Source organism: Pagrus pagrus (assembly GCF_965226575.1).
Source record: "Pagrus pagrus genome assembly, chromosome: 11".
NCBI classification, from domain to species: Eukaryota; Metazoa; Chordata; class Actinopteri; order Spariformes; family Sparidae; genus Pagrus; species Pagrus pagrus.
In genome coordinates, this window is record NC_140195.1 from 5671970 (window position 1) to 5686903 (window position 14934).

Consider the following 14934-nt stretch of genomic DNA (forward strand, 5'->3'; position numbering starts at 1 on the left):
ACTGTCAAAGTGTCCAGATGATCTAGATTAACTCACCATGAGGCTGGAGATAATTAAGACCTTTGTTACCGTCAACAAACCCAATGAAAACACCGAAGGCGACAGTGTTTCAGTGTGTTTGTAAATACTTTCTGAATTCCCTTCCCCCTCGTCTGTGGCTCTCAGCCCTCATTAGGTCCTCGTAGCGACATATATCTTTCAAAGACATGTCGCAGATACTTCATTAAAACAGCCGGGCACTGTAGTTTCCAGCAGACGTAACTCAAACAGGACTAAATGGTGCATTCATTCAGGACTGCGCTCGGCTGTAGATGCGGTGTTCTAGTTTGTATTTTTCGGCAGCAAATAATCAACGATGCCTGTGTTCATCGTGCCGCCCGGTTCAACAGTGCAGCTCATTGAGTTTTAAAATAGTTGTAAGAAACAGTGGAGCTCTTTGGTTCGGTTTGGTGATTTTGGGCTTTTTAGGGGATCTGGTGAAACGAAGATGATTTGTGTATTCACAATCATTTGTACTCAACACTGCTGAATAAATCACAAGCTGTTAGGCTGATTTCCCTTTTTACAGAGCCAATGATTTAGATCCATGACAGCATGGCACTGTAATCAATATGCAGAGACACTATAAGTAACCCTTTCGGGCCACCTAAATCCGCCTGATTTCATCAGGAGCGATGCACTGTTTCCTGAGAAATTATCGAAAAGGTCTTGCAATGGTTAAGATAACGAGAAGAAGCACCTGGATCCGTCCCTTTATCTGAATCTGCACCAAATGTTACCATCTATTCTGAGCCGAGACCAAATCCTCCATTTAAGTTTTGTGGAAATCCGTTAAGTAGTTTTTTGTGTAATCCTGCTGACAAACACACAAACGGACACAGGTCAAAACATAACGTCCTTGGCGGTGGTAATTACACTTTCAGCTACGAGACTATGTGAAAATGATTTGTGTCGGGAAGGGAATGAACCTTACGTGCCACAGTGTCGGCACTATTTTCTTTGGAGCCCTGAAAAAAAAAAAACAATAAATAATGTAACAGTTTAATGAAGAAATCTAAACTCTACATTTAATTAATAATGATTGAATCTGATCCTTTTTTTCCCTTCAAGGGAAAATTGAATTAAATCTACTGCAGATCTGTGATGGGATCAATGAAACGACTCTGCCCGGCTCTCCTCCCTCCAGCTTTAAGAAAACAATACACAACCCTCTCCCTCATCATTTTCCTACAGTCCCTAGTGCCGATGAAAATCTTGATCCTTCAGCTCGAGTTCTTCATGCAACAAAACCGTTTTAACCAAGTTTGCAATTGTTTTTTGTGGTTAGCTTGTGAATGCAGCCCTGCTTGCTGATACCGATTTTTAGAAATCAATGAGACTGAAAACTGATACGTGGGACCAATATTTATTTGCAGTTCATTAAAGTTCTGTTATTAAGTACAGTTTTCAGGTACTTTACTTTCAGGTATTTCCAGTTTTTGCTACTTTATACTTCCTCAGCACTACATTTATTTGATTTAGTTACTAGTTACAAGTTATTCAGTGTTTATAGGCTAGAAACTGTGACGTGTTACCGAACAAGATAGCGTTGTGGGCGGGACATTGTGTGAGAGGATGCTGCATCAGAGCCAAAGTAGCACATTTCTTAAATTAGTTTATTTTATCGTCAATCTGATAATTGCAAAAAGCTGAATATCGACTCGACAACTGGCCGATAATCGGTCTACCCCGAGTTCTCCTACATTATATATTGTCCATGAATGCACCAGCAACAATCCCCAGCTAGGAACGAGGTTATTAAGAGACAATACCTTCGATAGATGGTCGGGATAAATCCAACAAATAGTAGAAAATCAATATAAATGTTAAATGTTTGTTGAAGATTCAGTTTCCTGCAAGTTACATTTCAAACTGTGCTGAAGACGGACGCTTTTTGAAAGGAAACACACGAGTTAAAAGAAGTTAATGTTACATCAGTGTGTTCCTTGTTGGCTGCAGGTATCAGCTCTGTTACTTCATTTAACCTCCTTTGAAAAACTCTTGTGTCAAAGTGTTGATTGTACTTTAACTCGTCCGCCCTCTCACGTGTCCAAGTGTTAACTTCTGCAAAAGAAACTTGCACTATTACATAATGAATGAAGTGTGTTTGGTTTAAAGGGCTTTTTGTGTTGCTTCTTCATGCTTTGTCGTGTGAACGATGCTCATTGTAACTGTTTGTTTATAATTTGCCGCCGTTTTAAAAAAGCTAGTTATGTTAAATTCAAGGTATTGTGTAATCTAAGCTTTAAAACTGCCTCCATTACATCTTTTGCACAATATTTATATAATGAAGATATTTTGGTATTAAATCTGTATTTTATATCAAACCTGTGTACTTGTGTTTAATGTCACGCGCTCTTGTTTTTTCCTCCTGCATTGTTCGCTTTGATAACAACAGTAGTAAGTCATTGTGTGCGCTGAGTGGCTTCGCTGCACAGTTTCTCCTTACAAAGCAGAGAAGAACAACTTGTGATAATGCGTTTTTTTCCTTCTTTCTTTTATTCATTCAGTACAATAACCCCCAAGTTTTTTAAGCTGCCTTTGATCTCGCTTTAACTACCTGACTTTGCGGGCTACAGATGGAGTAAATATGGGCCCTTCTAACTCTCCATACGGCTTTAGACCTTAATTCCTGATTAGCTGAAAAGGGCAGCACTTGCTTTTGGGTCCTGGATATCAGACGACACAGAGGGGAACAGAGGCAAGTGTTTTTGTGCTTCATTTTTGAAGCGAGGATGTTGGGGGGGGATAAGAGGGAGTTTCTGTAATAGATACTTATCTTACTGCCCTCAAGCCCCTCAAACAAAGTCCCCCTCTGAAGAGATTATAACCCAGGGAGGGCACATTAACTCTAATCCGATGCTTTGAGGCCTCGCACCCCCATACCTCCCTCTGCCCCACTTATTTCAGCCCCTCTGTTGTTGGGGGGCTACCTTGTATCTGGTGCATGTATGAGTAGTGCCTGTGGCTACACACGAGGGTTGTGTGTGTGTGTGTGTGTGTGTGTGTGTGTGTGTGTGTGCATGTATATGTGTGTGTGTGAGTCAGGGGGGTGGAGTGACTGTTTCAATAGCACGCTGACTCTAATGAAAAGCATTGAGGGGTGCATACTGCTGTGTAACTGATTCCTCTCTCTGTAGAGATTAGGCGCTACATTGTTGGTTCAGTTGCTCATTTCCATGAGAGCACAGCCTCCCACCAGCGGCTGCGTGGCTTTGTTATTTTGAGTTGGAAAACACAGAGCCCAATGTCCCCGGCTTCCTTGTTACCATTGTTTCACAAATAGGCCAAAATGTAGATGTCACGTCACAGATGCCCAATAACCTCATTAGCTGCTCACTGTGAGGCCAAAGACAGAAAATGATAAATGCATCAGCTCCAGTTTGTTCGCTGTGGAGCTTCTGCATTAAATGTAGTTAACGCCGCTCTTAAAACTTTTTATTTCTCTGGAAAATGAGGTGAAGGATCTTAGATACACATCCGAGGATTTTTTCGTCTAACTTGTATCTTGATGGAGAAGAGGAACAAAAACAAAAAACGCCGTCTTAGTCAAAGAAAACCAACATATCTGCCTTTTTTATGCTGTAAACATGCAGCTGAGGTAAAGAAAACACTGTAACACGATAATAAAGTTTATAGCATAAAAAAAGCAACAGTTTTCTTTTAAGTCTCCCTATTTAGCATTTAACATGTATAATAAATTGTTTATAACATTCTGTAACGCAGCTGTGAGCTCAAATATATCATCGTATCTCATAAACTGAGGCTGGTGTGTAAATGAGAATTAATGACAATCCATGAAAACACAGTCCTGTAGCTGCATACCACCACTTTATAGTGTGTTATAAACTAGTTATTACTTGTTTACATGCTTCTTCTGCTTCTGTCACAATAATCCACCAAAAACTATTGTGATTTACGATATTATCCCGATAATCATCACAATACGCTTAAAACTCTTAAAATGGCATTAAAGCATGCTGGAATCACTTCACCTGACGTTTAGTTAAGAAACATATTTTTACTGTATCACAGATAGGAAGCATCCTGTGGCATTTCAAAATTCACCAAGAAATCAATCCAGGACTGGACTGGAGTCGCTCGTGAGGATATTAACGATTATCCCAATTCACCACGATCAACTTATCGCAATCAGCGTTACTTATATCATCCCGTCTCTGGTTCAAACACAGGGAGAAATCCATAGTTCTGTTCAAGGTAACGTTGCGTTTCACTCGGACTGCCTATCGCTATTACTTCAGGGGAAACACGAGATAAAAAGTCAGGAAGCAACATGAATAAAAATTTTACAGATTATCTCGTCCTTGATCATTTCTGCCCTGATCAGATTGATTTTCATCAGAAATGGTGGTTGTTTCTCTCTAAACAACTTGTTTTCATAGTTTTGGTTGAAGACCCCTAACAGCAGAAGTTACATACTGTGTGTTTACGATGATAAATGCAAAGATTATTTTATTTATACTCTCACGCTCATAAATAACCCAGATGGAAACACTGTTGGCAGGAGAAAAGTCCTCCTGACATATGTGCAGGGAAACCTGCAGCTAATGTGTACAAACAGGGCGCAGCGAGCTAACAACAAGCTGATCTGCAACAACGAGCACACTGGGGAGGCCGCTCTGACCGGGCTCATGCAAACTGGGCCAGGGCTCTAGCTGAGCACCCACCTACCGGGCCCCCGACACAGGGAGACTCCAGCAGCAGCACCAGCTGTCACACCGGCCATCAGGGCCCAACCAACGCCGCCTGTCACTCACCCAGCGGAGGGCCGTCAATCAGGCTGCACCCAGGAGGGAGCTGGGAGGCGGGCCACCGGCCGGCCCTAAACAAAGACATACTTACATTTGCAATCGGTTTCAGCGCCACTACTATTTTGAAAGAATGATAGAGTGGTCCTGATAAGAGTAATGACAAAGGACAAAGAGTGGAAGGGGGTCTGGGAAGAGGGGGTCAGATAGTAAAGAGGTGGGAGCGCTTGATAACATTCACACTTTGCTTACATCTCTCCATTTGTGTTGGTGCCCCAGGAAAATCTCATTAGGGAGGAAAATTGCAGTTCTGGTTGGAGACCATTATGTATTTGTTGTCGATTGACTCTCTGCGGCTTTAACTATGTAAATTCTCCTTTTTTTAAAATGTAGTTTGAAATGTTTCTTTGTTGGGAGTTTGATCTGTGGGTATATTTTAATATTCTGTCCAAATACTTTAAATAGTTAATGGTTTAACTATTATTTAACATTTCTGGTCCCCTTTGTAAGAAGATAAGTTGATTTTTAAGTCTCGTTCCCGACTTCAAATACTGCCGCTTTGGGGATTGTAGTTCGGGTCAGTCGTCATCCCAAAGCGTCAGTTGGGACTGAGACACAAAAATTTACTTTCTTACAAAGTGAGATGTTCATGACCTGTAGTTTATGCATCAAGAGGGTACAAACCAAATCTAACTGACATCACTACTGCAACAAAATCAAGAACGATTCTGACCTCAAAGGTGCAAAAAACATCACAAAAATTCTAATTAAATGTTTTGTCAAATCCAATTTTATGTCACTGAAAGCAGTTTGACTCCATATTATCAGCTCTGTCTGTCTGCTATATATTCATTATAGGAATAGTACGTAATAATATACATTTTCTGTTACCATGCTGATTTATAACCCAGTGTATATCATGAAAACATCTTTAAATTCACAATTTTCCTCTTTTTTAACGTCTCAGCTGTCACGGTTTTCAAGATTTTCCCTACACGATTATCGTGGCCAAACAAATTCAATCAAAACCATCTGTAACTTTGTTTACGCTGAGTTTTGTCTCCTTTTTTTGACAAATAAATACGAGTGTAGGAGCTGGAGAGAGATTCTGTAATCATAAAAGTAAAAAAAAAAGTTGAAATCCTACATAAAAGACGCACGGGACCTGACATCATCGTCAGATTATTCACACGATGAACCCAAAATAAATCTAATTCCTTCTCCTCCTCGTCCTCACTTTCTAAGAGTCGGCTTTCTCCCCTCTCGGTCTCTGCTGCAGTAAAAATAAACTAACAAGCGATAGGTGTTGAGGACTGTGTGGATTCTCTCCAGGCTTTTGTTGTCTTGTTCACACCTACCTATGAGCCGTTCTAATTGCATGTTCGGTCCCTTTGTCAGCCCGCAGGTAGGGGATTGCCTGTAATTGAGGTCACACCGAAAACCTTTTGTCCTGACCTGCTCATTAGCCCGTCACGCTGTCGTTCTGCTTTTTTTTTTTTACCCTCAAACCAGGACCGTATTTAACTGACGCGTCTGAGGGTTCGAGTTGTGATGTGGAATGTGCAGGAGGATCTGTAGATAAAGGGAGATAGCAGACATGTTTCCATACAGAGGAATGACTCAAGAGATAAAGATAATTTCATCCTGTTTGCTATCTTCGCTCAGTATCTCTCCGGGCACTGAGGGACAATCGCCTTTCCATTTGGCCACTTTTCTCTCCTGTAAACGACCGACATCCTAACGGCAAACAGCGCAAACTCGACCTGTCAGAGCAAGACCAACACCTGCATTGTGACCGAGCTGCCAAAAGAGGAAGGGAATGAAAAGAGGTTCTGCGAGGGAGGACAAAGGCCGCTGCCCTGAGCTGTTTGTGTTGTGAGATGTCGACTACTGATGCTTTAAGCCTCCTTCTCTTTGCACTCTGCTCGGCCCCCATTGTTGCTCTTGTTCAAATTTGCTTTAGGTTCTGTGGACCCCACCCAAATAAATTCCTTCTTTTCCCCCCCAGCTCTGCCGCTTTTCATTCGAGGCTGGCCACAGTATCTCTCTCCCATGGTCGTACACAAGTTTACATTCAGTTATATCAGAGACACCTCTTGGGGGTAACGCAACACTTGCAGGGAAATGATCAATGACTCTGCTGATTGTTCGTGTGATTAATTAATGACCTGGTGGGTCAACAAAATGCCAGACTATTATGGAAAAATGCTGCAAACCCAAAGTTGAAGACAGTTTATTGTATGTGCCAAACCGAAGCGGCAAGTCTGCAACCTGCAGCTGTAACCGGATAAAGATCCTCCTGAAAACTTTCCTCTTCAAATAAAAGGTTGAAAATGAAAACAAAATACTTTAAACACACTACAGAAGCTCGATGAACACAGTAAGAGTGCTCTGCTAAGCATATTAAGCACAGTCACAGACGAGCGTGCCCTCGAGGCTCCAGAGCTTCGACTAAGTTATCGAACAAACACAGGACTGCGTGTTGTTCCTCTGAGCCAATCACAAGCCGGGCTGACCGCAGTCTTTATCGGTTATGATTAGGAATGTTGACATGAAACTATGGAGCTGTTTATCCAGTAAAACATAAATCATTTCCAACTAGTTTTCCACTGTGTGCATGGCTCTAATTATTGTTGAAGATTGTTTCTACTGACCATCGACCAGTCGGCAGCGTTTCCTCCAGAATCACTCACAAGGTGCGTTACTTTCATTTAGCAGATACTCTAATGATGGTCGTCCAAAACACCTCGAGGAGTTCAAGTTCCCTGTTGCATTTTGTGTGATCAGTGTCGGTGCTTTTGTGTTTGTAGAAGAGAAAATACTTTTTATCAACAGTGATGGAAGAAAGTATTCAGGTCCTTTATTTAAGTTAAAGACAAGTAATTGCATTCTGCATTAAAAAATCTGACCTGAGTTAAAAGTTCAGAAGAAAATTAAAAGGACTTATTTTGCAGCAGAAAAATGTTTTTTGTTGCTAATGCAGAAATGTGTACGCTGCGTGTATAATCTTGACGTTGTCGCAGGTTGAGGTGGAACAAATTTTGACTACAGTATTTTAATCTATAATACTTTATACAATAAGGTAACTAGTAACCATAGCTGTCATATAAATGTAGCTGAGTAAAGGAAAACAGTGACAGGAAATTAAAAAGGTCAGTGCAGTACTCGAGTAAATGCAGGCTACTTAAGTACAATCCACCACTGTTCATTAATTTCTTAATATTGGTGAAAAATTAACAGATGCTGAATTTTAGAAATTAATCTGCCCAACTTGTTAAAAACATCAAAGATGAAGGATTTCTCTACAAACCAAACTCCTTATATATTGTCATATTTTTAATTAAATTGCTACTTGGATACATCACATCCACAGATCTATCTCTCTATGTTTTTCTGTGCCTCGCTCACTGGTCCACAGCTCACATAGAGACAGATCAGAGTACATTAATGCAACTTGTGTCTTTGTATGTAAAAGGAAAAAAAACAGCAGCCTGAAAAATGATCAGAAAGTTGAATAAACGCCTCTCTAACACAGTTCCAGCACAATCTGAACATTACAACATTCATGACGGTCGGAGTTATTGCAGCTCTGTTGCATTAGGCTGGATTAGTTTTAGTTGTTCCTGATAAACTCACAACTCTGTGTGTAAATTCTTAATAAGCGACTGTAACCCAATTTGCTACGACAAGGGAACAAATGTATTACATCGCATAGTTGAACTTTTATCCCGGTTATATTTGGAAGATTAATTATTTCTCAGCTGTTCCACTCTGACAAACAGACACAGAGGTTTCTTGTATAAAGTGTAAAAAGTCAGATTTATGCACAAGCTCAGACATTCATAACTTTTAAAAGACTTTGAAAGGCTCAAATGCTACAAATCAATTTTGTGTTCATTAGGCTCTCTTGGATTCATTCATCATTTCAATTTTTCATTTTCAGCAAAAATAGAAGAGATGTTGTTGAAGTTCAAATGTGTTTTATGCCGCTGTGTCTGCTTTAATTTTAAATGAGTGTCATTAAAAGCAATTTTACTGAAAAGTGTCTCATTGAAGCCGAGAGTGAGAGCAAATAAATAGATAAAAATAGTTAGGCTGTCATGAGTCAGTGCACTGGACATGTGGAGGCTACACGTCGGAGGATTTGACTTAAATGCAACCAAAGAAAGAAAAATAAACGCAACTGGAACAAAAGTTTGGATCGTGAAATCAAAACAAGCTGATTTTAAAATGGAGTATCTTTAAGTATCATCCCTGAACTTTCTGAATCAACACTCCTTTAATGATTTTCCCACCTTTCATTCATAAAAGTAGCACCACCATCGCCAGCAGCAGCACTAGACCTCTTCACACTGTTAATATAATAATCAAAATGATCAGAGATAAGGAGGTGTGCTGCTCCTTTGAACCCAAACACTGAGCTTAACTGTGGCTCTTTTGAAGGGCATGAGTGGGGGGTGAGGGTGGAATAAGAAGTGTAATCTTCTCCTCTTATCTCTAACAACCCCCCATCCACACACACACACACACACACACACACACACACACACACATTAGCATCTGTTATCTCACAATTATCATATACATTAGTCAACACCTGTTTCACTTAACCTCGTTTAATTAGGGCCATTGAAACGTTGCGCTTCAGCCAAAACAAAGCCATCCGACATGTAAAAGGCAGTTTGTTGTGCTGCAGTCAATAAATTAACAAATAAAAAGAGAGAAGCTGAATGACAACTGTTTCATTTTTAGTCGATTAAATAAAAAAAATAAAAAAATGCAAGACGTTTATTTCGGAGAACTTTCCCAGCGACACTTTTACGCGTGCGTAAAATGCACTTTGTTTGTTTATTAGCGCGGTTTAATGTCATTGAGAGGGTTAATTCAATTCAGAAAACTACAGATCTGTAGGTGATGAAGTGTGAGGAGCGACAGTAGAGACTGGCACGATGTTGTTAACTGAATTCAGGTCGTTTTATTTAAAAGATCTCCGCCGATTAGTGCCAGACATGAGAAGTGTTGAAATCGTCGGAAAAATAAAAAATAAAAAAAAGTTACACCGAACTGGTGAGAGCTTCCTTGTCGTGGAAATTAAATAAGAGGCAAAAAAAAAAAAAAAAAATTAAAAGGTTTGAAACATAAAGATCAGGACGCCATGAAAGTATTTAAAATCTAAAAACTGTGTTTGTGCGTTTGTAGAAATTAAATGATATTTTGTTTTTAATCTAAAAAATGATACAAGACTTTATTTTATGACACAAATACAAGACGTTTGGTTGTTGCACGGAGTTAATTCTCTGAGTCTTTCCCCACCTCTCCAAAGAAAAGGCTGCATTAGAATTGAAACTTCAGTCCTCTCCAGAACTCGCTGCGTTGCGATAAGTAGCACATATTTAGCCTCTCCACCAAAACGCTAAAAGGAACAGCGGAGGGCTTCTTTGATGGGATTTATTGCCAGTGAAAGCTGTGGGTCTTTTGAGCGTAGCTGTCAGTCAATACCAGAGGGACCTCCCCCGCCCTCCCCCCCGGCACACACACGCTGGCAGCTGGGTGTGTATAAATAGATCCGGGAGGTTGGATTGCCACTCAAACCTCGACTCGCTGGGACGCAGGAAAGATGCCCGCATCGCAAACTGGATTTGGCAGCTACTTCTTGGAGAGGAACATCAGCATGCCGACTGGATATCAGATCCCGGTGCTGGGATGCTCGCCGGCTGTGCAGCAGCAGCAGCAGCAGGCTCAGCAGCTGGCAGCGATGGCGGCTGGGGTTCCCATCACATACTCAGGACTACAAGGATACAACTTTATCCCATATACGCACCACAGGCCCATCACACACATGGTGAGTTGATCATTCACGAATTGTTTCACACTAGAAGCTTCAAACTGCAACTTTTTACTGCAATCTTTTACAAAAATGTGCGTAAAATCTGATGTTGAAAAGCTGAATGTGCAGAAAAAGCATCATCGTCTCAGATATGTTATGTTATGTCAGCTTGCAAAGTCTAAAAGAACATTTTTTTTCTAAATAATTCAAGAGGATTTCTCCTTCATTGTATTTCTTTCAGTAAACCAAACACTCATTGTCCTGTGCGCCCTGGGTCAAGGGGTCGCCAACTCCGTGCGTAATTTCTCGCTCCTAACGTTCCTTCTTTCTCTTTTCCAGAGCAGCGGTTTCGACTTGAAGGCCGCCTCCCCCTACCATCACGCGCTCCTGGCTCGTGGAGGAGCTTTCTACCCGCCCTACCGTCCGGGAGCAGCCGAGGACCCCGGCAGGGTCGCCAAGGTGGCCACCCGCGAGAGCACCGGGGCGCTGAAGGCCTGGCTGAACGAGCACCTGAAGAACCCGTATCCGACCAAGGGCGAGAAAATCATGCTCGCCATCATCACTAAAATGAGCCTCACGCAGGTCTCCACCTGGTTCGCCAACGCGAGGCGACGCCTGAAGAAGGAGAACAGGGTGAGCTGGGCGTGCAAGGGAAAATCAGACGAGGAGGACGAGGAGCAGGAGGGAGAGAGCGACGACGAAGACGTCTCTCTGCAGAAATGTCACTTGGACGAGGCTCAAACTGAGCGCGCAGACGAGCAGGTGGAGAGCGCGTTGGATGGCGCGGCACCTGTGGACGCGCGTTTGGAGATGCAGCCGAGCAGCGAGCGTGAAGACAGAGAACTTGCACTTGTCAAGAAAGTTGAAAAGAGTGACTCTGACGACGCGCCGTCCGCTTTGGAAAGTAAAGAAAACATTAGCAGCCAGAAACCCAAAATCTGGTCTTTGGCTGAGACCGCCACCTCAGAGACTGTGAAGAAACCTCTGGACAGTATTTACCACCCGGCCGGGAAACTGTGGGCCGAGTGGGCTTCAAGAAACGGACTGTTTGTTCCCTCATGTTACACCACGCAGCGTGAAATCGTCTGATGCGTCCGTTTGGAGACACATTAAAAAAAAGACACTGTCCACATCTTTTTGCACTTTAAAACCTTCAGACCTCAGGGATTTCCTCCTGAAGTTTGCAGTGAAATGAAATTCTGTTCTGAGACCAAAGACTTACCGTGTTATTGTAAATAAATGTAGCTGTATTTTTCCATCAACGACCTGTAAATTATGTCTCCTTTGTCTAATCATGAAGAAATATTTTTGCTTAAATAAACTTCAGCTTCTAGCGAAATCCTGACGTGTTCTGCTTGTCTGTGTTTGGGCGGCATGCTGTGCGTAAAAAATGGAAAATTAAGCAACAAAAAACTAAAACGTTTGTGTTTTAAAGGCCTTGCACAGAAGGAAGTCTTTCCTTTAACATATTAACTAAACTTCTTGTGTTTCCTGTTGTTCATGTAAATGATGAGCACAAAGACAGTATTGGCCTTACTTTGCATATCAAACCAAAGTCTTTTCAGTCTTCCCAAACTGGTTTCTGGTCAGTTTTGTTGCTTTTTTAATCCTCAGCCATGAGACCTCAAGAGTCCTTAAAGGAACAGTTCACCCCAAAATGAAGATTCAGTCTTTACCTACTCAGCCTCATGCTCATTGAAGGTCGGGTGAAGTTTTGTAGTCCGGAAAAACATTCCTGGAGCTGCACAGCGTTCTCCTGAACAACTGAAGTAGATGGGGACTTGTTTTAAAATGTAAAGAAAACACAACCAAAATAAACATAAAATGTTCAGGTCGCGGTAATCCAAGAGTCTGGAAGCCCTGAGATCCCGAGTTGATTTGAAAAGACGTTATTTAGCCGCTTTTTCAAACTGAAAATTTCCACTGTGGCTACTAAACTTAAAGCATTAGCGAGCAACCTGTCTCAAGTGGGTGCAAGAGCTCGAGTCGAGGGTGTAAATAATGTCTTTTAAAATCAATTTGGGGCTTAGATTACGTCATGCAAGCCGTATGAACTCATTGTATGTTTCTTTTTGTTTGTTGTTTACATTTTGAAACAAGTCCCCATCGACTTCAGTTGTTTAGGAGGACGCTGTTTTACCGTGAAGCTCCAGAAATGTTTTGTGCACCACGAAACTTCACCTTACTTTCAAATCCACGTGGAGGGGAGTAAATAATAACTGGATTTTCATTTTTAGGTGACTTTTTCCTTTAAGGTGTACCCCTTCATGTATACAGTGCAAAAATTCCCTTCAGATTAGACGGCAGGCCCAGAGGTCGTTTGAGGTGTCAGTAATGATTCGTGGTTGGCTGAGGGAGTCTTCACCATCAATCACACAGGTTCCCATGTAAATTCAAAGGGCTGTACCTCCATTAATCCCGGGATAATGAGAAAGCCCCTGGAGCAACCGGCCTGGGATGCAGTTGCCTCACCTCTCCATGTAAATCCCTACAAACAGGAACACACAGAGGGGAGATTAGCTCTTATCTGAGCCCCTTCTTCTCACAGCAAACACATGAATACAACAGAATATAAAGGCATTCAACTTCAAACTGGGTCTCCTTTTGATTTGGACTTGTACAGTGCTGCTTAATGACTCCTTTATGTTGCTTATTCTTACAGTTTCAGTCTTGGCACACTGGAGAGTCACTATACTGTGATGGTCCATGAACCTCTAGCACCCCTCTGAGGAAAACAGGAGTAACAGCACGATTTACAGTGTTTAATGTTTAAACTGTGGCACTACAGGTGAAAGGGACAGGTGTATTCCCGAGTTATAAAAAATAAATAGGTCAGTTATTTTAGCCGAATTTGGCTCACTCATCAAAACACAAACGTCATGGAGGCAATTGAGATACGTTAAAAAAGCTCTGCGTCCGATGGGCGCCGTTTGCGTCAAATACCAGACTCTTCCCGGAGCAATAACTCAATCAAATCATGACAGACATTTATAAAACAAATATTTTTAGATTCATTGTGTCTTACGCCTCCCGAGGATGTCATTATTTCCGATGAATTGCGAATAAACGTCCATAAATCCGCTTAGAATCACAGACGACTCGCGTAATTCCAGACTCCCTTGAGAATCTTCACGTTTTTAAGTTTCCTTCGGTATAAAAGCAATGCCGTGTTAATTGTCTGCACAATCGTGGGCACAATGCAAACAGGACGTGCTTGATGTTAATTCGGCATACTTTTAATGCTGCCAATATTCAAAAATGGAGACAAATAGGCTAAAATAACTGGGCTCAAGGTGTAGCCAACAGCATGGATCGCTACTGAGTCCACTGCCATGTTATGCTTCCTGTTTACATCCCCCAAAGCTTCATGGGAAAGTTTTTTTTCTGACTTTTAAAGACCTGAATTAAACCACACACACTGACCAACAGCAGGAAAAGTACACACTTCATCGGTGGCATGCATTTTAATGCAAATTCAAAGCTTTTAAATTACACGCTGCTGTCATGCACAGTTATTGCCCTATCACCCGTGCACCTCATGCAAATATACAGAAGTATTATGCAAACAATTCACATAAAAGTTGACGACCACATGTAAATACAATATGAACACACAGTGAAACAGACGCCTAACTAATACGACTAATGCAGTCCAGTCATATTCTGTAGTCCGTCTATTTCCTAGTATTGTCAGACTACAACGTCTTCGCTACAGCACATGACTTGAATTTATTGTTAACACTTCAGACGATTATTTACATCTTTAGGTGGAGAATTATATACAACAACACACACCGGTCTACATTCATAATTACAAACTAGTATCAAAACTGTCTGTGCACTGCGTTTGTGACTCCTGTCGGGAGAGCTGCTCCGTCTTCCCGTTCTCCTGCGTCACCAGGTTTCCTCGATCGGTCAACGCCGTCGGTGACATCGGCACGCTCTGCTCATCGTCTTCCTCCGGCGTCCTCGTGAACCCCTCCTCCTGCGTGGACTGCATCTCAGGCGACATGGACTCCTCGTCGAGAGGATCAGGTTGTTCGGGTATGAAAATTTTCTCCTCGTTCAGCTTCTCCCTCTGTGGTTCCCGACACGATTCGAAACAGCCCTGCAAGAGGAAAATGTAGAAATGTTAGAAATATAGAATATTGTGTTTTCAGTCATGATTTTTAGTTTCTAAAATCAGATCACTCCACTTGGGAAACATCCAAATAAACACAAAACCCAACAACCCTGTAAACAGCTTAATCTGTGCTGGAGACCCTGCAGACGCTAAGTTAAACGTCATTTAAAACATTT

At 41.7% G+C, this 14934-nt stretch overlaps 2 protein-coding genes across 2 annotated transcripts in view; one reads left to right on the forward strand and one right to left on the reverse strand.

Moving 5' to 3' along the window:
- The first annotated feature begins 10424 nt into the window (after positions 1-10424).
- irx7 (iroquois homeobox 7) lies at positions 10425-11968 on the forward strand. The gene is made up of 2 exons (XM_084365906.1): positions 10425-10650; positions 10975-11968. Exons 1-2 carry the CDS (start codon positions 10426-10428, stop codon positions 11722-11724), a joined length of 975 nt encoding a protein of 324 aa, XP_084222032.1. The 5' UTR covers position 10425; the 3' UTR covers positions 11725-11968.
- Positions 11969-14084: 2116 nt separating this feature from the next.
- The window catches only part of cd40 (CD40 molecule, TNF receptor superfamily member 5), a 34914-nt gene continuing 34064 nt past the window's right edge, over positions 14085-14934 (reverse strand). Inside the window, exon 10 of the mRNA XM_084367844.1 lies at positions 14085-14743. Within this exon, the coding sequence (XP_084223970.1) occupies positions 14447-14743 (297 nt within the window). The 3' untranslated portion in view covers positions 14085-14446. The remainder of the gene's footprint in view (positions 14744-14934) is intronic.